Source organism: Coturnix japonica, chromosome 1 (genome assembly GCF_001577835.2).
Source record: "Coturnix japonica isolate 7356 chromosome 1, Coturnix japonica 2.1, whole genome shotgun sequence".
Taxonomy (NCBI): Eukaryota; Metazoa; Chordata; class Aves; order Galliformes; family Phasianidae; genus Coturnix; species Coturnix japonica.
Genome location: NC_029516.1, coordinates 35,971,910 through 35,995,385, shown reverse-complemented (window position 1 = coordinate 35,995,385; position 23,476 = coordinate 35,971,910). Strand labels below are relative to the sequence as shown.

Sequence of the window (23,476 nt, the reverse complement as noted above, 5' to 3'; positions counted from 1 at the left end):
GTTGTTTGAATTTTAAGGGAAAGGAAGAATTCCAGAGATTCTTTTGTTTCTCATTTTCCCTGGGAATTTCTTATTTCTTGGTTTTCCAAGATTGTAGCGCTTTGTGTATTCTTGATGTAACTGGGACACTGCGACTGCTGACTTCTGTAATCTGCCTTTCTACACTGAGCAGATGTTTGATGCTGTAATCTCTCTTGCATGCGTGTTGGAAGTGTTGACTTGTTGGCCATACTATGACAAGAATTTCCCTACAAACTGAGATAATAGATGCCTTTCTTCAGTATAGTAGAGGTAAAACACCTTCTTTTCTCCATAATAGGAAAAAGTTGAGTAAATGCTCTCAATTTGGCATTGCAACTTAGGTTAGACACAGCTGTTCAGGGAGTACGGAGCAATGCATTCCCTTGTCCACAAGAAACCTTAGTAATCTGAAACCTGTAATATTTTCGAAGGCTCCAATGATTTTTATTCTCGCAAACTTTGTCAAAATGTCGTTTAAAGAAGTGAGATTTTTGGAGTATAATCCCACAGGATGTGGGGCATCTAAGCTGCTGGAAGAACAGTGTTTTTAAGGTGCAGGGAATTTTAAAGATAAGCACGTGAAACTGTTTCCCACATACATCAAAGAGAGAGAGGTAACCTGACCTAAATGGAGCAGAGTTGAGATCTGGTGTGGCCCAGAGAGTTTAGATTTCATTCTGACTTCCCCTCCAGGAGTGAGCTCAGCTTCAAATAATTTACAAAATTGACAACAGAATTTGCAGCTCAGGCAAAACTTGGGGAAAGGGAAAGGGTTATATAAGAAATTGCCATGCATTAGGAATTTTATTTGGCGTGTGGTGCACACTGGATTCAACATCTGTTCCACTGAGAATATACCTTGGAAAGCACGAAAGTGTGTGTGTCTGTCTTCTCCCAGCAGCATCTCCTGTCCTTTCAGTTTGTAGATTCTTCGGAGTGATTTTCTCTTAAAATCTCTCATGCCTCCTATCTCCTTTAAAACGCATGTCACCTACTTTAAGAAATATTCAAGGAATTATTGGATGTTGTCAAGGAACAATTGGATGTTGGGTTGTGGGACATGGTTTAGTGGGAGCTATTGATAATAGGTGAACAGTTGGACTGGATGATCTCTTAGGTCTTTTCCAACCTCGGTGATTCTATGATTAGCGTTGTAGAAGTATGCTTCATGTGAAATACAGCAAGAAATACGTGGTTTGGTGTGGTACAGTGTGTCAGCTGGTTGCAGACGGAGGGCTATTCTGGGGAAGAAAGAATCATAAGAGGCAGCAGAACCTTTTCTTTCTGAAATCTGTAAATGCTGGGAGTGCTTCAACTTGCTGGAAATTCTTTGAATTCTTCAATTTTAGAGTTTTCCTCTAAGTTCATCTGTTTTATGATAATATGAATTAGCTTACAAGTAATAGTAATGTGAATGTGTTTGAAACTATTCAGAGTTGCCCAAACAGGTAGATTTTCTGTAGAATGATCCCCTTGTACTTGTTTCTATTTTCTTTTTCTTAGACAGAAAGCTTTCTAATTCAATTTATTCATCTGACAGTTACACTTTTGTCCCAAATAAAAGAGGGGGATGTCTCTTGAGACAACAATAGAATTTTTCCATTGAATATTATTTAATATGATTGATATTGGTAACAGTTAGATAGTGTGTAGTACTGGAAACTTTGCAGATAGCTTGAACTGAGGAGCATTCTCCAACACGATGTGCAGGGCTGGGATGAATTTGAGACCATCAAACTACACTCACATTTCCTTTCTTCTTGTCAGGTTATTTGAAATAAGTGTTTGTTTGGTTGACAGTGACCTTCTTCCAGTTTGTGTTTAATTTTCATCAGTATTTATCTGTAGTCCCTGAAATTTCTCCCTTTAAATGCTAAAAGTCAAACTTGCCATTTTGAAATGAGCCAAATTGCCACAGTCTTCCTCAAAATCTTTGACTGTGTTCCCTATCAGTTACAAGCAATAACTACGCATTTCCATTGGCCTTTGGTGTAAGTGACAGGTGTAACTATCTGCCAGTACTTAATAGCCGTGCTTTCGTAGTCATTCAGAATTTCTACTTGCTAATAGGTTTTTCCAAAATACTTCCAACTTTCAAAATCTTAGTGGCACTTTGGAATTGATCTAAATACTTCCCAGCGCTTTACAGAGATCAGCTATTCATTTTTCTCTGGGCTCTTCAAAACTGAGGTATGAATGAAATCTAATTAATTAATCTATAGGTTATTTGTGCCTTTGTGTCATAGATGGAGTCCAGTTTAGAAATGGACCTGTAATTTTATTTTTGTTTGCTTCCAGTGCCATCACTGCTATGATGCTTCTTCATAGGTTACTCTGAAAGTAATGCCTCCTATTTATTTCCATAGAAATTACAATAAAGAGTGCAATAATGCTACTTGATAGTGCAAATTCTCAGCTATTCAACACGATTTTTCAATATAGTTACCACTCTTAGCTTTGCATTTTCTCCAGTATGAGTTAGAACTTGCATGCTGTGCTCATAACATTCTGCACCAGCAGAGGTGACCCACTGTTCCACAGCTACTGTGACAGTGCTGTTGCTAGGGAAATGTTGCCTACACGGTCCATATTTCATTGGCTTGAACAGATGAAAGTCAGAAGGTGCCAAATCCCGGACTGTACAGTGGGTGTGGTAGGTCAGTCTAGCAAAGATTGGCAGTGTGCTCCAGGGTTTTTAAACTGGTATGAGGCCTGGAGTTACTGTGCTGCAAGAGAAAGGTTTTCTTTTCCTCCAGACAGACTCTGGAAATTTGAGCTTTCAGCTTAGGCAGCATTGCAATATAGCAGTCAGTGTTCTAGGAAATGCAGAAGGACCACCCCTTCCCTACAGAAAGAGATGGTGCGCATCACTTAACCTGAACTGAACTGTTTTCCTGAACTTTTCCTTTGATGGGGAATTCATTGGTTGTCATTCCATGGACTGCTCTTTTGTCTCAGCTTGTGCTGCTGACACCACATCTCAACGTTGGTGATGATGCGATCCAGGAGGCCATCACCTTTAGCCTTATATTGGCTCATTAGGTTCTGATAAACTCACACATGGCGTCATAATCCACTGATTTGCGTGGATGAGCTGATAGAGACACTCTTCATTTTGTGGTTTGACAGCCATGCATGGCTATCTGGAACATGGCTTGTCTTTCATGTTGCTGTCACTACTGCTGGAAGGCATCATTACTGCCTCACTGTGCTCGCATCCACTGTTTGTTCCCCATAAGTGTTCAGCAAGCACTGATGAATGCCACTGGGTGCCCTTTTTTTCCACGTTGAGGAACTGAATAATACACCTTCACTTCATACACACTTCCATGTCAGCCACCATTTTGTCGGATTGCTCCTTCACTGCCATCTGTCACACAGCAGCAAAACGTAATGGAATATTGGTGGGAAGATTCAATCTCTTCTGCCGTTCCACCAGGATCCACCTCTGACATTATGGACCAGCACAGTAAAATAGGAATTATTACTTTCATAGCAGCCCTCATAATATTCTTTAGTTACAACTTGATCACAGTGTTCAAAAGCTAAAAGTTCCACTTCTTCCTTCCCAAGCTCATTGGTGGCTTAATGTACCCTTTCCTAATGATGTAATGATGTTGTGCACCTCCAAAGACAGTAATTTGTCTGCAAAAACACTGATCTCTTGATAGGAATTATAAGCACAGAGAGGGAAGGAAAAGCAGAACGTGAAGATAATTGTTTTGCTCATACTTTGAATAGTGTGTATGGTATTAACTTTCTGAATAATTCAAAGAATATAAAGGAGTCAAAAGTTTTGTACTTTCCTTTTCCTTCTTCCCGCAGTGTGTAAAGCTCATTTTACAGGCTGTCTTGCTGTTGGTGCCTATCTGTGTCTGTGGGCTCCAGCCGCCTGTAAGTGAACCTAGCCAGACTGGTTCGCTGAGACCTCAGCTAGCCATCGGCCCCAGATCTCTCTATTTTAGTGACAACCCAGTAAGCCTACACAAGTGATTGCTGTCCTGTGTATAGGGGACTGAGAGACAATCCTGCAGACCTGAAGCTGAACACATAGATGTTCAGATTTAGGTGTTCTACTTGAAAGTTCTGACTGCCTTAAAAGGGCTGCTGCATAGACTGGATGATAGGGATTCCCAGCTCTGTTACAGGGATGATTCCAGTGCTCATTGAGCAACAAATAATGAAGGGAATTCAAGACATTTTCACCATATGCTTAATGTGGTCTAGCTTGAGACTACTGCAGAAACAGGCAGCCATTCCTTCTTCTCTTTGCTTTCTCCCCTCCTCTACAGGCTCCGGGCTCTTACTCCCCCTTTAACAGTAGCTAACGATCCCACAGCAGCATGGTAACCATTAGTATAAGACCTAGCCTTCAGGGGTTTTGGAAGGTTTATTCTCTTTTGGATCAGTGAGCTGATCTGCCTTGCCAACAGCAGTTGGCACAGATATGGAGGCATTAAAAAGAAAAGTCTGGGCTGCTTTTCAGACACCTCTGAGCAGAAACCTGCCTGTGGAACGGCTGACTCTGCTGGGCTGAAGTCTCTCCTTGTTCCCCCACGTCATGACCCTGAGCCAGCTGGTGCTGCTGAATGTTCTGCAATAGCTGAGAATAGTGGAATCACAATATAGCTTTCAAAGCAGCTTCTAATCTGTTTTTCTCTAAGGTTTGCTAACTTGATTATCTGCAGGTATTGAGGTATTACGGGAAAGAAATAGCAGGCCTTCAGGAAAGGCCTACAGGAAAGCTGTGGAGGGACTCTTCATCAGAGAGAGTAGTGGTAGGACAGGGGGCAATGGCTTTAAACTAAAAGCTTGGATTAGCTATAAAAATAATTTCTTCACTGTGAGGGAAGTGAGGCAATAGAACAGGTTACCCAGAGAAGCTGTGGTTGCTCCATCCCTTGGCATTCAAGGCCAGGTTGAATGGCCTTTTAGGCACCATGAGGTAGTGGAATGTGTCCCTCCATACAGCAGGGGATTGGAACTGAATTGTCTTTAACGACTCTTCCAACCCAAACCATTCTGTGATGAAAATGAAAAAGGATCATATATGAACTTTAATACGACCCACTTGGGAAATGAGAATAGGACTTCAGAAAGATATATTGTAAAACTAATCAGGTGGCAGAATGAAAGCAGGGAGAGAGAAAAATTATTCCAGCCACAGAATAACAGCTTTCTAGAAGAATGACTGACTTCATAGAACTTGACAGTGGTAAAGATGGAAGGTTAGTTGTGATAGCTGTGAAAAGATCACTGAGGCTTTGAAAGATTGTTTCAGTTAATGCTCTTCTATTTGCTGCCTTGTTTCTTTCTGAAAGAAGGGTTTGGCAAAAGGGTTAAGGATATTGCAGGATTGTTTATTGGTCAAAGGGGGATAAGACAGGCTCGTATAGAAGTCTATTTTTCTTTCCCCCAAACTGTAGCATTCATTCTTTATCAGGAACATGAAAGTTCTTCCTCTTGCAAACTCATATGAGACCTTTACGAAGGCAAAGCTGGCTTCCATTATAGCAAAGCACAGTAAAACTTGAAGATCACTGAGTTAATATCAACTGACTTTTTGTTTCATGAAGATGTACCGTGGCAGTGTACTGTTTTCAATATGTTTGTGTTCATGTGCACCTCTCCTAGGAATAATGAAACACTGATTGAGTTCTTTAGGTTGATAGTGAAATCTGCCCTTTAAAATCATGTCATTACGTGGAAGAGTTTAATATATACTGCTGAGAAGCTGAGTAGTGATCTGGTATTTGAATATAAACCAACTGGCAGAAATGCACATTAAGATATGGTTGATAGGTTAGCAGAAATTAAATGGCCTGCCTCATTTGATACCTGTTTGTTCAGCCAGGGGTGTCTAGGGGAGGTATTCACTGTAGAATGCACAAAAACTGTGTGCTCTATAGCTGCCTTCTTCAGATGGGATTACTGTATGTGTTTTCCACTTGTGACTTCAAGTATTGTAAGAATATTACATTTCTGTTCTTAGAGAAGTAAATCTAACATACTCTTAAGTTTAGAGATACCTTCTACAAGGCTGCATGATTGAGTAGAAGGATCTAATTCACTGGGTCTAATGAAAAATCAAGGGACAGATGCCCACCGTAAAGCTCAAAGTGTCCTAATTTTTTTGGCTGAAAAATTGTTTAAAAGTGCAACTGATGTTTAAAAAAAAAATACCCTGCTTGAAGATGTGATACATATAGAAAAGGTCTTAGTTGTTTATCCCAGAGCATAGGTTTTATTGGTATCCCAAGAACAATTAACAGTAGTTATCTTACCAGTGAGCTCTGAAGTTAATTAAATGTGAGCAGCTGAGTGACAAATATGTGGGAGTATTGGTTTCAAGTGTTGTTTTCTAGGAGAAAACATGGGTGTGGTGTAGGTTGTCACTTCTTTGTACTTCAGCTTTTGTTTTCTTTAAGCTGTTACATAAATATGTTCACTTTGAGCTCCATCCTCTTCTGCAGCATGCAGTGAGTTTACTAATGACACTAAAGCCATCTATGCACCTATTTATCCTTTCTTAAAGTTGTGTCTTTGGTTGGATATCCCAGCTACGTCACTTCAGTGCAAGTGATTGTGATCTATGTGCATGTTTCTGGTCTTCTTATCCCATACTGAGGCAGGATTAAGGCAGCTGGGACTATTTTGAAATCCACGTAGATTAGTGTGGTGTCCATAGAGATGTGGGGCTGCTGCATGCTGAGATTGAGATCCTGGGATACAGATCAGATGCAGAGATCAAAAATGTAATTCTATTTATAAACAGCGAATATGACAGGCTAAAAGTATAAAAACAGGAATTATTGGCACCTTCTGATTGCAGATGAGGGTACTGCTCATCAAATCTTTGAAGAATGAGAGTTCCTTTGGAGGAAATGTTTTTTCAAGGAAGTTTGAAGCAGACCAAGCAGGCAAACAGCTGCTGCATGTTGCAGATGCACTGACAGTTCCTAGTGAGGGGTTGGACTGAGTTCAGTGCTGCTGCGTGATGCCAAAAGCTGCACTGTGGCAGTAGTGTTTTTATACGAAGATTTGGTCACTATAGTATTGCATAATTTAATAATTAACAAGATAAATTCTATGTTGTGGTGATTATAGTTTGCTTATGTTCATTTAAGTACAGTAAAAGGATTTTTCAGAATTGATCTTGGTTTAAACTTCTCTGATATAAATGCCAACACATCACTGTTGCAAGAAAATATGTCTGTCAAGTTAAATCCATACTCATAACTTCCATTGTAACAAAAGGACATCAGTCTCCCGTAGCATCACAGATTCTGACTTGCAGCAGTGCTACCCTTGGTAAAAGGCAGGAAGGACAAGAGTCTGGCTCTGCCATTGGTGAGCATTCAGTTGAGGATGGTGGGCAGCAGTATGATTTCCCTTCTGGCTCCTTTTCTGCCTCAAAGCTGTTTGCTCTTCTTTTAAACCAGTACAACTCGGCCCTAAGTATTCATCTTGATGACGCTGCCCTAAAGCACTGTAACACTGAAAGATGTGCTACAGGAGAGCGTTCTGAGCACTGAGACCATCATGAAGTACAGTTACTGTACTCACAGGTGTAACATTTTTCGAACCTTACCATTTTTGCACTAAAAGATGCAAAAGAGATAATCAGTTTTCACAGAATCACAGAATTATCAAGGTTGGAAAAGACCTAGAAGATCATCCAGTCCAACCATTACCAATACTTCCCAGCTAAATCATATCCCTCAACACAACATCCAAACGTCTCTTGAACACCACCATGCTTAGCGACTCCACCACCTCCCTGGGCAGTGCATTCCAATGCCTGACTGCCCTTTCTGAGATGTTTTATATTAAAATAACTGGTTCTGAAGGAAAAGAATGCCAATTGTCATCGGTGGTGGACAAGCAGTGTATTTTTATTGTCAGATGCTGCAGTGCGTCACTTCTTTATTTCTAGTATTTTTTGAGAACACTGGATTTCAAAACATGTTGCAGCTTAACACTTGATTAATTGAAATCCTTTTTTTTCCCCTTTTATTTAAACAACTGCGTTAGTTTTGAAAGTGATTCCTACAAAATTTCATATGCTTGAGCTTGAATAATCGTCATGCGTTCACTGGCCAGCAGAGAAAGCGTTCCTTAATTTTTCAGAATAAATATATAATGAAACTGACATCTGATGTGCACTTGAGAAGTATGTTTGTTCCACTTGATTTTTGTTTTATGTATGTTTGTTTCTCTTGATTTCATTCCTGATGAAGTTTTTGCGCTGTATTCATCCTGGCACTACCAGCCTGCAGTTCTTTTCAGGGGACAGTGGTGGGATTAGGTTCTAGCATGTGTTTCCCTATATAGCTTTCTTCATGTTTCCTACTTTCCTCTTCTCAGTCACTGTTTACTTTCACCTAAACATTGCTCTGCCGCCCCTCATATGTCTTTTCCTCTATATGGATATAGTAAACTATGTGGGCTTAGTTGCTTTTCATATGCTGCAAGTAGGAATTTTTACTGTTTCATCTTTGCCCTGTTAATGTTTAGGTAGCCGCCTACGTACAAATACTTCTAAAGCTCATTGCTGTCTTTTTCCATAGGTTTCTTGGAACTCAGGAAGACTTAAGACTAACCAGATACAGTTATCTGCACTGTTTCTTCCATGTTCCCGCATACTAGAAAGGAAAACAGATGTGATTTTTTTTAGTTGCTGTGCTTCCTTGGGGTGTGGAAGTTACTGAGCAGCCAGCTCAGTGTTTTACTACCTTTCAGAATGCTCATAAATATTCTTCGTAAACACAAACATGTTTCTTATCTATAGATGTTGTTCAGAATCAACAGAAAGAGCTCTTTGCCTTGGGGGGATTTTTTTTCTCATCTCTGTGACATACTACTTGGATCCCATTGGGGGTGTTTGATGATTCTGAAGCTGAGGTGTGTGTGCATTGAAGAAGTGGATTCGAGAGGGAGAATGAGAACATGAGAACAAGCTGGATTTGCTCTATTTGGAAGAGCTCTTGCATATTGAAGGGTAGAGATTTCTAAATAAGTTTGCAATTTAGGAAAAAAGTACTTTGAAATTTGGATTAGACAAGTGAAAATTGAAAAGAAATCATAACTCCAATTGGTTTAAGTCATGTGGTCATTTTTTTCCAAGGAATGATTTCTTAATCATTAAAAAATATTTCTAGCTGTATGAAATTCACTACTCTTGACAATTTCCAGAGGAAATCATAAATTCACCTGACATCTGTGGTTGGTATCAACTGGCTGCAAATCTTCACTCAGGAGCAATAATTAGTAAGTTTTGCCAAATAATCCTAGCTGGCCTTATTTACCCCGGAGTTTTGTGTAGCTGCTCTTAGGGTGAATGTTCCTATTGCAGCTTTTTGTTCCCAAATGAGAAAAATGAGATAATCTGTTGAGATTTGCAAAGAGAAATAACCTTAAAAATGCCTGGAGGATCAATTGTAGTTTCAGTTGCATTGGAGGAACCTTTCTTATGTCAGCCAGTACTCAGTGCTGATTGTTCAGACAGAAGGTTGAGGTGCAGCTGTGACTTGCTGTCATCAGATGGCATTTTGCACAGCTTCTGAATAAGGCTTCCTGCTAGTTTGACTTGTTTCTCAAGCCTTTTGATTTTCTCACTACATCAGCCTTGAAATTATTCAGAGCAGATATTCTCAGCCCAAAGAAATTTGTATCATTTTGCTTATGGTATTTCGCTTGGAACCTTTGTTTCCCACTTAAGAGCATCTGTAGGTAGACTCAGGAGAAGAGACAATTGCAGGAATGTCTCACCTATATAGAGGTGGGAGCAGGGGAATTATCTGAAGGTTGGTGTTCAGAACAGCCCAGGGACTGCTGTGCAGAGCCACACACCCCATGTCATCTCTGTGGCAGGACTCACCATGTTCTGGAATCCTGAGTCTCGTTTGGTATTCATTAGCTTCAGCTTTGGGTTATTTAAAGTTCTGTTTTGTGTTTTCTTATTCTTTAGTCTGTTACTTTAAGCAGTTATGTTGAGAAGTGCATCTTAAGAATGTAAGAATCGTGTGGAAGCTGTGATTTAATCCCTTGATGAGTTGTACAGCCTGTACAACATACAGCTTACCTTGCCCTTAAGTATTATTTTTTTCCCCTACATTTAACCAAACAAACCAAAAACACTTTGGAGAAGGGCTAAGGAGTTTGAGTTAGCATTTCCACTTCTGTCTGAGTTAATATTAACATTTTTAGGAACTTAAAAGTGAAACTTCTCTGGCACTGATTCTTTAAAGAAATATTCCCAGGCACTCAAACCAGGAGAAGCCCTCGGAAGGATCAAGTGTTACAGCTTCAATGTACTTAAAAAATCAAATAGATTTGAAACAGCAATATTACCATTTTAGAGCTTCAGTCTGTTAGATGTGTCTTGAATGTCTGCTTGTTTGGCTTGGTAGCAGTGTCTTGTTGAAAAGAATTTGAATGATTTACAAAGAAGTACTTTTAAAAGTTTTTTTAAGACTTTACTTGCTGAAAGTTGTCTTAAAAGGAGGCCATTAAAATATATATATAAATCTGACAATTTAACCTTTTAAATTTGATTTTACCTTCTGTCAACTGTGGGGCAGAAATTTGTGTCTGCAACTGATGGCACCACTGTCTGCTGACTTTGCTGTCTTTGGTTCCATATTGCTGTTCACTGGGGGCTCTTGTGGACTTCATTGGAACTCCATTGTCTATGGATTTAAAAAACCCAAACAGCTGGGCTTAGCTGAAATGGCAAATTGGTTCAAAGGCCTTGGGAGTCCAGTTGTGCTGTTGGTTGGTGCCTTGCTATCATTAAGCCTCATTTGTCTGCAAGGCTGAAGGAGGCGTGCTTATTTTACATGGATAAACAGCAGAGATGCTTTAGGATGTTCCCTCTCCTCAGAATTCGGGGTTAGAGGGCCCTGTCAGATGGTCTTAGGAGGCAGCAGGTAGCACTTGGTTTCACTGCTGACTTCCTCATGAGCTCAGCAGGCAGCAGGTAAGGAACTGAGTCCATTCAGCAGCCACTGCTCTGCCCTGCTCCTTGCTTGCCCTGCTAATTCTGACCTTCAGGTTCTGCAAGCTCTTAAAGTTAATTATATCCCTAATTACTTAGTAAACTTGTTTCCAGATACTGTGAACTGAGACAAGGTTTGAATGTAAACAGATGTCCCTCTTCCTTTTGCTGCAGTAAATAATGTTAAAATGTTTTCTGACCATATCTAGTTGGTTGCAGCTAATGGAGTTTAGAAAATCCAAAGTTTTTTTTATTTGGCCAACTGTGGGCCCAGCTGTAAGGTGACAGTTTCAATTTCCAGTTCCTGAGCTTAATTTTGGTTAGTACTGCTTGGCTTTCATATGGAGTTACTTAGTGTCTCAGAGATGCTGATATTCCAACCTTTTATAAAAGGCATTGAAATGTATTTTTCACAAGTGGTAGGAGATAATCTGGGTTGCGTAATAATAATTGAAAGTAAATATTTCACCTTTTTCAAGGTTGCTAACTTCAATCTGTACTTCAGTTGAGGAATATTGAGGATTCCTAAAACACAGATTTCAAATGGAAGTATTTTTACCTTCATAGAACAGCATTATCACAAAACAGACTTATTCTTCCAGTCTTTCCTGGGCTGCATAATGCTTGTGGAAACATCGGGGCAAAAAGATCAGGAACGATTTTATTTTCTTGCTCTTATCTGTTCTACTATTTGTCTGATACTTGCAATTCTTTCTACTTAGACAACAGGAGTATCTGGAAGAGGTGCTCTAGCTTGAATAGCAACACTTGAAAGCTTTAGCTGCAATAAGGAGATGACTGTAAGAATCCAGTATTTTTTTACTTTTCTATTGCATTCAGCCCAGCAAAAAGCATCTTCTTCTGGACTTGATCTCAAAGGCCATGGTTGTAGATTCTTAATAAACTCTGTATGCCATGTAGCTGTATGGATTAAAGTTCAGTGGAGGAAATGAAAGTTAGTTTTTGCTTACTTATTTTAGAAGAAGGAAAGCAGCCATAAAGATCTTAAAAAGCAGTAAATTTTCTTTAGTTTGAAACACTGATGCCTTTTTAATATACAAACCTACACAGAACAATATCCTGTTACAGGTGAAAATTGTAGCTATTTGGTACCAGAATTACTGAAGTGTGAAAGATGCCCATATCTGAAGTCATGCTGTTGGTTTTAATTAATAGCTTGAAGTTTGGGGGATGACTTAAAAAAAACAACAAACCTTCTTATCTGTAGGCTCAGCTGTGCCCTAAAAATACAGAGCTTCGTCTTCATTCTCTCAGTTACCAAATCTGTCTCCTTTCTGTATGTGATGCAGAGTCAAGTTTCCTACATATCTGAAACAGTTGTTCCCCTTTCTCTTGGCAGTGCTAGGCTTCCTAATTACAGCTATGATCCTGAGGGCACCAAGGTAACTTCACGCACCATCTGAGCCGTGCCATTACTTTGCTGAAATTACTGTTACAGTCAATGAAAATAAACAAATACATAAACTTATTTGTGTTGGGATCATCTGTTACTGAAAGGCTCAGAAGGCAGAACAAGCATCACTCCCATTGCTTAACTTAAAAGATGTATTTAAAAAGTTGACATTTGAATAATATTTTAGACTGTATTGCTATTTCGCTATTAATTTATGGGGTAGGGGTAGCAGAGAGCATGCCTAGAGGGAGAGGCTGACAAAAGGCTGGGAAAGGGCCATCATCATGGAGATCTCACTTCTCTGAAGAGTCATCTTTCCTCTAGTTCTTCTATCCCTTCAAATTCATGAATTGGTTCTAATTTCACTGACCCATTAAAAACCTTGTAAGGATATGCAGAGGGGAACTCAGTAACTCCACTTCTCCAGCCCTGCTGGTACCCCAGCTCCGCTGGTCTCATTTTGGTCTGTAAGCTGCTTTGGTTTTGGGTTCTACTTGAAAGGATCATTTAATTATGAAGTTGTTCATATGGCTAAACAAGTTTGTGAAGTGCTGCTGTCACCTTTTGTTCCATACCTACACTCTGTTAAGCACTGCTTCATCTTCTACTGTTAGGTAGAAATAGGTAAAAACAGTTTCATTAATCACCTGTTTTGTGTCCATGTTAGAGAAAGGAAATTGGAAGTTACTTGGACACTGACATTGGATTTTTTTTTTAAAAAAGGACATTTTTGTTGGTGAGTGACTTTGGTTTTGAGTCCAAAGTTTTGACTTTGTGAGAAAGTTACATACCCCTACTGTTTGTTTTGGCTGCTTAGCAAATATCCTGCATAGCAGTTATGTCTATCAGATATGTAACCTGAAATGCTGCACAACTATTGAAACTGTGCAAGTGGTATCATTGAGAAATGCAGTTACTTCGAATTATTTTTTCATTCTTGGAAAAGAGTTCTTGAAGCTCAAGGGACACGTTGAGATTCACAGCTGTGCTCTTCCAAGAGGTATGGAATAAAAACAGCACAGCATACCAACATCAAAGTTAGCGGTGGCAACTGATGATAAGTGCCCCAGGAGATACAGTTACACTTCTGGGAATTCATTTCCAGTTTGTGATCTCTTAGTTCTTACCTTTTCTTGACGTGATTGCAGAGATTTAATAGCAAGTGCTATTTAAGTCATACGTTGGAAAAAAGAGAAGTGGGAGGGCACTCGAGGTGCTGAGTTCAATACAGAGAAGGATAAAATGATCCTAGGCACAGAATCTGTCATTACTAACCTAGAGTAGTTAAACAGAAATATTCTAAAACGTTTATACTAGTGGTGTATTAATGTTGTGATTGATTCCTGCATGATTTAACATTCTGCCATAGTGAAGTTAAGAAAGCACTTTTGATTTTTGTATCTGTTACCAAATAGGTGACTAGTTCTTAAGGTCTGTGTATTTCCTTTTAGTTTGGTGGGGTTCTTTTCTGCAACTGGATGTAAAGTATAAATTAAACTCTATAAGACAGGAGGTGTGTAAGGCTGGATTGCTGATCATAAGGCAGTAGTACTTTAAATAAAGAACCATGTATCTTAAACAGAGTGCAAAATACTGCTTGGTTTCCTTGACTCTCCCATTACCCCACCAAAAGCTAACCTTGTCAGTGTTTGGCAGCAGAGATGGGAAATGCTGTGTTTACCATCATTTATGCGTTCACTTTTGCCCATCATATAACCACGTTGTTTTTGTTTTTCTGTTTTTGTTTGGTTTTTCTTTTTCAGTTCATGCAGGTACATATTTAATATGTTTGGAAATCTTTGTGACAGACTGAAGAACCAACAGAGTACTTGCTGTACATGTTACTGGATATTATGATAAAAAAATTGTATAGATATTCTGTGATTGTGGGGAGTCATGAAGGGGGTTTTTTTTTCTCATATACCAAATAGAGTTTCTTCTATTAACTATATGTGTACATGTGTATATCCATTATAACCTAGTGGCTGCTATTTCTGCATCAACTTTACTGCATTGAAATTCACCCTCCTTTTTTGTCCATCAAAAACTTTATTGTTCTTTTTCTATTGGCAGGTATTTAATTAGTCAAGGAGCACATGTAGGAGCTGTAAATAGTGAAGGAGACACTCCATTAGATATTGCTGAAGAAGAGGCAATGGAAGAGCTGCTTCAGAATGAAGTGAATAGACAAGGTAATTTTAAATGTGAAAAGCTGCTTTTGTTTATTGAATGCTAAATATGTTTTTGAAAGTATATGTAGAAATTAATGATTTTAAAGTTAACTTTTTTAAAAAGAGAATTGTTGATACTGTGTATGTTGCTGAAGCTGCCTTCCAGGCATTTTAACTCATCCCAGCCTTTCGAGAAGAAAGAGGTTGGAAGTACTGGAAAGTAGATGTTGGCTGGATTCTTACGTTCACGTGGCAGAATTTAAGTGGCATTTAGATACTATGGAGGGTGTTCTGTCCGTTTTGGGTGTAGACCAATATATCCCAGTTTAGATTGAGGCTAGAAATCTGTACCGAAGGAAACTGCATTAGAGAAGAGGAAAATAGGCACTTCTGGAGTGACTCTGATGTCCCTTTTAGAGTGAGATGAATCCAGCCTGAAGGTAACAGTTTCTTTCCATTGATACCGTAGAATAACTGAACCAAAAGTAAACTACTGTACCCCATCACATAAGCAACCCTTTGTATTTAGTTTTGAGTGCCATTACACAACGCCAAATGTCTAAAACTATGTGTTAGGATAAAGAGTCTTAAATTGCACTTGTTTTAGGTCTGAGAACAAAATTAATTCCAGTATTTTCTGTGCTCACCTCAGAGAACCACGCAGTTAATGGATAGGTATTAAGTCTGGATAGTATCACTTCAAGGTGCACATCCTAAACATGTGCACTTTACTCCTAGAAAATCAGTAGGCCAAATCTAGCAGTGTTGACTTTATAAAAGAGATTGGTCTTTAAAAAAGAATATTTATTCCTTTTTCCTCTTATAATTTTTTCCTCCTTATTCTACTATTTCCTATATTCTACTATTTCCTATATTCTACTATTTTTAATACTTATTTTCCAGGGAAAGCTATTTGAAAGTTTGAGGTTTTTCTGTTCCACGTAGGAGAGAATATTCAGATGGTGTCTCATCATCTCAAGTCTTCTAGGCATGCATTACTATCCCAAAGCTCCCAGTACAAGGAATGAGATGATGTGGTCTAAGTTACATCATGCTTTGAAGGAAGATGGCACTCAGTAACTAAGACAGAGCCTTTGTGAGGGATGTGCATCTCCATCAATCCAAACCACCTTTCTCCCTATTTACAGCCTCCTTCCTCTGTGAAAATGTTACTTTTTATTTGTAGCAGAGAATTTATATCTCTAAGACGGATTTACATAATGCATAAGGTAGAAAACAATTAATTGCTTGAACCTTAGCCATGATATGATTTGAATTCTTAAACCTGTTTAATACCAAAAACAAATGTTAAAAAGAAAGTGGGTGACATGATAAATAGGAAAGTAAGAGGTGCTAATATGTAGAAGGAGACTGTAGATTTGACAGAGGCTTTTACTCATGTATTAATGTTAATGTTAATGTTAAATGAATTTTATTTGACAGTTCTTATAGTGAGCACATAAAGAACTCCAGATTAAGATAGGTGTGAATATTTTTTTGTGTCAGTGCTACTGTTTATTCTAATTAGTTTTTTGGGGGGGAAAAAAGAACAGCTGTTCTATTTCTTTTTTTTTTTTTTTTCTGGACGAATGTTGTCAGTCTTTGTTAGGGAGTTATGTCTGACTTGTAGATCAACCTAGATGATTTAGGTAGATTTCAATGCATTTGACTTTACTGACGTGCTCTAGTAATTGACTGTTGTTCTTTGCAAGATTTACCTAAATCTAAAATACTCTTACTTTAATGTTACCGATAATGTATGTATATAATTTTAAATTTTAATGCACATTTTTACAGTGCGAAGAATCAATATGCAATCTTATTTTTTCAAGTCTAATTGTTTTGAACAACCCAATTGTAAAATCAGCATTGACAGTCTAAACTAAATGCCACAATTCACTGAAAATTTCAGACATACATGTTCTATATACATGCATTTATATATACATAGGTATGTTTGGAAGTGGTTTTAATGCTTACTTACAGATCTGTTACAGGACTTGGTAACATTTATATTTTTGCAGTTAAGCTTATCTAGATTAGTTATGCAGGGTTTTAGCCTAGATATTTCATGTATGTGTTGTTATATGAGAATTCATCTTGTTATTTTATCTATATGGATTGTTATGTATGTGTATTCTTATATACATGTATGTGTATATTCTGCCTAGCTTCTTTGGCTGTTAGACTGCTAACATAAAGCTCTAAAATTAAGCTCTAAAACAACTTAATTGCTTGTCTTGGTCTGGAATTAACACTGATGTATGGTGACAGTTTCATCTTTGACAGTACATATGGTTAAATGCTTTAGCACTGCTCCTGATAAAATAAAGCAGTACCACAGTTTAGGTAAAACAAATGGACTGTGAAATCTGTGGAACATTAAACCCCAGTTCAGTGCTACTGGTAGTGGAAGATAAGCAAATTTACTTTGAAAAGGAACAAACTCAAGTGACAAAAAAATCTTAGCCCAGCGTAGACAAAACATTCACTATAGCTTCTCTTTTTCCCATGTTGCGTAGTTAATGCTCTGATTATGGCTTCCTACATATTGACATCAACAGTCAGAGCTTTATTGTGGCAGAACATTGCCTGGAGAGATCACTGTGATTCATTCTGATTTCAAATGTTTTGAAGTGATGATGTTTGACATTTGTTTCTGTTAGGCATCTGAGGAGAATTACCATGTTAGCTTATCCTTTTAGCTGCTTCAGAGTTGAAGTCGGAGTCTTCCAATTGTGCTATTATTCTACCTTCATCCCTTTATTTATATTTATGACCAATTTTTACAAGCATTGAATTATATTTTACAGACATAGCTGACTACAGCACAAAATTCACAGTTGGAAATTAGAATACAGTTCAGCTTGGTATGATGTTACAGGCATAATAGGAAGAAGTATGGTGCTCTTTAACATCTTTATTAATGACATCGATGAGGGAATTGAGTGCACCTTCAGCAAGTTTGCTGATGACACCAAGCTGAGTGGTGCAGTCGATACGGTGGAGGGAACGGATGCCATTCAGAGGGACCTTGACAGGCTGGAAAGCTGGGCTCGGGTGAACCTAATGAGGTTCAACACGGCAAAGTGCAAGGTTTTGCACTTGGGTCGGAAGAACCCCAGGCACCTGTACAGGCTGGGAGGAGTGGTCCTTGAGAGCAGCTCAGAAGAGAAGGACCTGGGGGTCCTGATGGACGAAAGACTCAACATGAGCCAGCATTGCAGCTCTGGCAGCTCAGAAAGCAAATGGGATCCTGGGCTCCATCAGGAGAGGGGTGGTCAGCAGGGATAGGAAGGTGATTGTCCCTCTCTACTCTGCTCTTGTGAGGTCCCATCTGTTGTACTGTGTCCAGGTGTGGAGCCCTCAGTACAAAAAAGACATGGAGATTTTGGAAAGGGTCCAGAGGAGGGACAGGAAGATGATCAGGGGGCTGGAGCACCTCCCCTATGAGGACAGGCTGAGGGAGTTGGGTATGTTCAGCCTGGAGAAGAGAAGGTTGCGGGGTGACCTCATTGCAGCCTTTCAATACCTGAAGGGAACTTACTCCCAGGAAGGGAGTAAACTCTTCGAAAGGGCTGACAACAGCAGGACACGGGGAAATGGTTTTAAGTTAAAAGAGGGAAGATTTAGGTTGGATGTTAGGGAGAAGTTCTTCACTAGGAGAGTGGTTAGGCCCTGGAACAGGCTGCCCAGGGAGGTTGTGGATGCCCTGTCTTTGGTGGGGCATATGCCCTATGTTTGGTGGCCCTGCTAGGCAGGGTGGTTGGAACTACATGATCCTTGAGGTCCCTTCCAACCCGGGTCATTCTGTGATTCTGTGATCTTCTGGCATTCAGACTCCAGAATCTAAACTACCTGGAGAGGAAATGGTCAGCTATCCAAATTAATCTCCTGTTTTACAAGTCCTGTGGTAAGGAGTGTTTGACATGAAAGAATAGAGTTTATGTATTATTAATATCTTCTTTCAGTTATTCTGGAGTCCTTGTGCAGCGCTTCTCAATTGTGGCCCCTGATTCACTCTTCTTTTCTTATACATTCTCCTGTGGGTCTCAGACCCCTAAACAAGGGCATCTTGTATTTTGGGAAGCATATATCAGGACTGGCTGATATAACATGCTTTGCTGTCATTGTGAACTAATGGACTAACTAGCCTATAGGTGAAGCCACAGCACTCTTACAGTAGGAAAAGTGTTTTTCTACCCAAACCTTCACATGGGAGTAAGGACTGTACTGATTTTTTACTAATTTGGAGCAATTTTGCAACATGCTCTATTCTGTTGTTTTTGTATTGTCTCTGGTATTTGATATAATGAAATAAATCTATTATATTGTTTCTAAAGCATGCATGCAATCACTTAATTATTTTTTAAGCTTAAAACCTAGTTTCCTTTTGTACTTTGTGAGAAGGTAAATTATAAACGTACCATTGAAAGTTACAGGGATTTGTGACAGGATTATGAACAGGACACCTCACAAATAGCACAATCAGGTATTCGGTGGAAATGATTCCAGCGTAGCACTCCTTGTGTTTTAAATATTTTCTCCTGTTTTACAAAGAAGACTTCCTCTTAGACCTGTTTTGTTCTCTCTCCATATGGCTGATGTCTCTGTCCTGGGCTGGTCCCACTTCCATAGATGTCACTGCAATCCATGGAGATGTTTACCTTTAGTAACAATACCAATATTTCCAATTCCTTGACACGATTCCCTGTATTTCTGCTCTGTGGTATTTCAGTGTGCTGTAGTTGTGGAAGCTGACTTTTTCCAGTAGTGAGAAGCCTTTTCGTGGGGGTAGGTGAAAGCTAACAGTCTTGAGTGCCGTTTTGCTTGGCTACCACTTTAATTCCAGCTACCCCTTTAATAATATTTAAAACTCACCAGCTTAAAATGTTGGCACTCTGTGGGGTCTTGAGTAGGGTTAAATATTACGGTTGAAGCGACGTTTTGGTGATGGAGGGTTATTTATCATTAGATGCCCTCTTAAAATTATTTTATCTGCTTAAGCAGTTATTTTGAATTATAGGAGACATTCTTGAGGGGTGAGTTAGTGGGGAGAGGTGACGTGAGGTGAATCAGGAGTTCATGATACAGGGCGGCACTTACTGTGTGTTAGGGAGATTGCGTCTCGTTTTCAAAGCAGAAGCCAGTGTTCCTCATTCTTAATCATAGGTAAATGTAATGACATTATCTCGAATGTATTGCTTAACTCAACTTTGTTTATGTGGACAAAATGTGAACTATTACATTTGTATATAAACATTAACTACATTAAGTAAAAAGTGGGTTGATCTTCCCTGTAGTATCTATAAAACATGCCTTTATATGGCCGAGCAGCACTGAAACAATGATTCAGCATTTCAGTTCACGCTCGGTCTGTCTAAACGCACAACGAACAGCACAGGATTATCAAATCGCATCTGAACTGTTGAATGGCACTTGTTGATCAGAAAAAAATGAAAACATTTAGCAATAAATTATTAACAATTTCAGCAGTCGTCAGGCAGCCAGAGGTTAAGCAAAGTAGAGCCATAAGCAGAGGCTCCAGCGGGGCTGGAGCTAGGAGGACTCACATTGCCATCTACGGGCCGTATGCAGAAAGCGGCCGGGAGGTGTGCCGAGCATTATCTTCTTGTCCCTGATATCACACTGCAGTCTGGAAAACAAGAGCAGGGAGGAAGGTCCATATAAGGTATCACAAAGGCCGTTCATATTCCATTTTCTGTATTTAATAAAGGGAGCAATGTTTAGCTTATCTCAAAGCTCTGCCTTTTTTCTTTGACACAAAGTCCAATTACCAGTTAGTACTGTGAGTGTTTTTTTATTTTTTTTTTCTATTGGAAAGATTCTTTTACTTCCATCTGTTGAAAGATGATCAGAAACTTATGTCTTAATATTAAGACATAATATTAATAATAATATATTAATATATAACAATATATTAATATGTCTTAACATATTAATGGAGATGTTTGTCCTCTGCTTCTCTTCTGCTATTTGGTCTTCACACATGCGTTCATTTGTGATACTGATGGGAGGCTATACTTAATATTACTTAGTGTTTCTGCAAAAGCTTTGATATTTTTTCATGAATAGATAGGAATAGAACAAGAGGGGATAGTTTTAAGCTAAAAGAGGGGAAGTTTGGGTTAGAGATTAGGATGAAGTTCTTTATTCAGAGAGTGGTGAGGCAGTGGCACAGCTGCCCAGAGAAGCTGTGGTGCCCCATCCCAGGAAGCACCCAAGGTCAGGTTGGATGGGGCCCTGTGCAGCCTGAGCTGCTGGGTGACAGCCCTGCCAACAGCAGGGGGTTGGAACTGGATTGTCTTTATGGTCTATTCTAACCCAAACCATTGTTTGATTCTATGGCTTTGGCATAATTAATTTTTCATTGTGTATGTGAAAATTATGTTTAAGACTTCAGCCACTGAAATATCAGTGTAAGGCTGTTTCCTGTTCTTACTGTGCACTAAAGCACATCAGAACAAGCACACATGTGAGCAATTGCCCACTGGAAGGAGTTTATGTAGGACTGTTTGCATGGAAAAGTTACTTGATCTGAGAAGTATTTTCACTTTAAAACTCTGGCATGCAAAAAGAGGATGGACGTAATTGTAACTAGCATGATACATAAATTCCTTATTTGCATAATTGTGTCTGGCAAGAAACTGTAAAATGTAAATGATTTTACTCTAGGGAATTATTTTCCCAAGGTCTGCTGATGTCCGCTGCTGTGTCATTCTGAAGAAAACAAACAAACAGACACAAAGGCCCCAGAAATGTAGGCTTTGCAGTTCATACATACAGCATGCGAAAGTCTGCTGGAGGAATGTGAAGACATGAGTATAAAAATGCTACTGATTCAAAGTTCCTGGTTATCATTCTTCATGTTGACCAGATTTATAAAGATTTAATTTCTCCCCACTTTCTTTCAATATTTTAGCTTTTCCTTGGACTCTGCTTAGTGCTGCAGCAATCATTTGTGTCTTCCTGCATCTTGCAGACTTCACCTCCACATTTTTCTTCAGTTTCTAATAAAAATTGCGTAGACTGAGATGGCTGATCTGTGGGTTAAGTGGGTGAATGTAGAAATTCAGTCAACTGCTTAATACTTAATATATTAGCTGCTCGCTTACTTTATGATACCGAGTAAAGTTGTGCCTTTGTGTCCATCTTTAGCATACAGTATTTTTTACCTGACACCAAACAAATTATTTTATATTTCCAGAAGCATTTATTCATCACATTCATTCTGCTTGCATGTCAGTAAAGTTTTTGATTTGTGCTGCCATTTCAAGGTGCCTTTTTTTACTTGCTGTATAATAGGGGAATTGCAGCTTTTGTTACGACAATAGATGTGTTGCAATTACCTAAATTAATCAAAGGCATTCTCAGTGAGAAATATTTTATTATGTTTGTGCTATAAAAGATAATCAAGGAAATGCAAATTCACGTGTACCAGAATAGAAATCTCAGTCTGCCATTCTCTGCCTGATGGGTATTTCAGCAGTGCCAGCCTAATTACTTTTTATTTGCCAGCTTGTTTCTCCACATCTGGCTTTTTATTGTCAGAGAATTGGTAAAGCTTGATGAAGATGATTTACTATAATTTGTTTTACCATGTGTTATGCAGTGAAAATGATACATTATACTACACATGATCATCTACGTATTCTGCATTTCCATTTATGATGTTAATAATTTCTTTAATGGAGGCCATTTTAACCCTCATCTCAGTTCTTGCTGTAGGCAAGAGTTAGGTTCAATTTTGTTTCGTTTATATATTCTGAGTATTTGTTCAGTCTAAAAGATGAATAGCTCAGTTTCTTAGAAGACTTCACAGCCTGAAATTGCTGTCCATTATAAAGGCTTTGAGAATTAATTACAATTAATTATTTAGGTAGAATTGGGTTGAAAAGAGTTGTTCTAGGTCTGCACAGGTTTGTTTCTGGTCTCTTTATATTCTACTTTGATTACTTGGACAGTTAGAAAAGTTATATGATGCAAACATGCTGGAGAAGAAGTTTGGGAACACACAAAGCTTCTTCAGGACATACTGAAAGAAAGTAGAAGAAAGGGCAGGAGAGATTTTATATCTGTCCCAAGTAGTTTAAAAATATGCCCTGCTGCTTTATGGGCTGCATAGGCTGTTGTTGAAATTTGTGATTGTACTCAGTGATTCAGTGCGTGTGTCCAGATAATCATTACAAAACCATGTTTTGCTCCAAGAGAAAGTAAAAATTTGGAGGAACAGCACATTTTTTCCCAAGATCCTGCACAGGAGTGCCTAACATTGGACTATTCATATGCATGAATTCATTTTGAAGAATGATTGTCTACTGATGTACTTACTTTCAGAAGTTAACCCAGTTATATTTTGTGCTCATGATAACCACAGTTCCTAAGACCCTTTTCTTTGCAAAGATGTCAGTGTTCAGTCAACAAAGAGCAATATTCCTGCATAGTTCTCTCTAAAGACTGCTTTTCTTCTAAGCTTATTAGATCCCTCTGTGTGGTAACTGTTAAAAAATGCTCGCAAGCGCATATTTTGCTTTGCGTATTCAGAGCTTGGGCCTTCTTTCTGTCTAAACTACCGTGTGTAATTGTAAATGTTACATCGTGTTTGTCCATTTTCATCAGTACAGGAGATATTTTTGTAGAATGTGCTATAAAAATGACTTAAAACATGTTGTTTTTTCTTCTTCTCAACATTTGAAGAGAGATTTCAAAAGGCTTGGAGTATCCGGTTTCTGTTTTATAGTGATATAGACCTTATGTTTTTTTCAACAAGAAAGTCTTAACAAAGTATAGCAAATGTAGTTCTATCTCTGTATAAAAACATAGTTCAGTATTTTTTGTAAATATTCAGCA

General features: G+C 38.7%; 1 protein-coding gene across 10 annotated transcripts in view; it reads left to right on the top strand.

Moving 5' to 3' along the window:
• Nucleotides 1-23,476, top strand: part of PPP1R12A (protein phosphatase 1 regulatory subunit 12A) — a 115,252-nt gene that overhangs the window by 44,465 nt on the left and 47,311 nt on the right. For all 10 annotated transcript variants that reach the window (XM_015857250.2, XM_015857226.2, XM_015857277.2 and 7 more), the window contains exon 3: nucleotides 14,508-14,626. In XM_015857250.2, coding sequence (XP_015712736.1) covers nucleotides 14,508-14,626 — 119 coding nt within the window. The remainder of the gene's footprint in view (nucleotides 1-14,507; nucleotides 14,627-23,476) is intronic.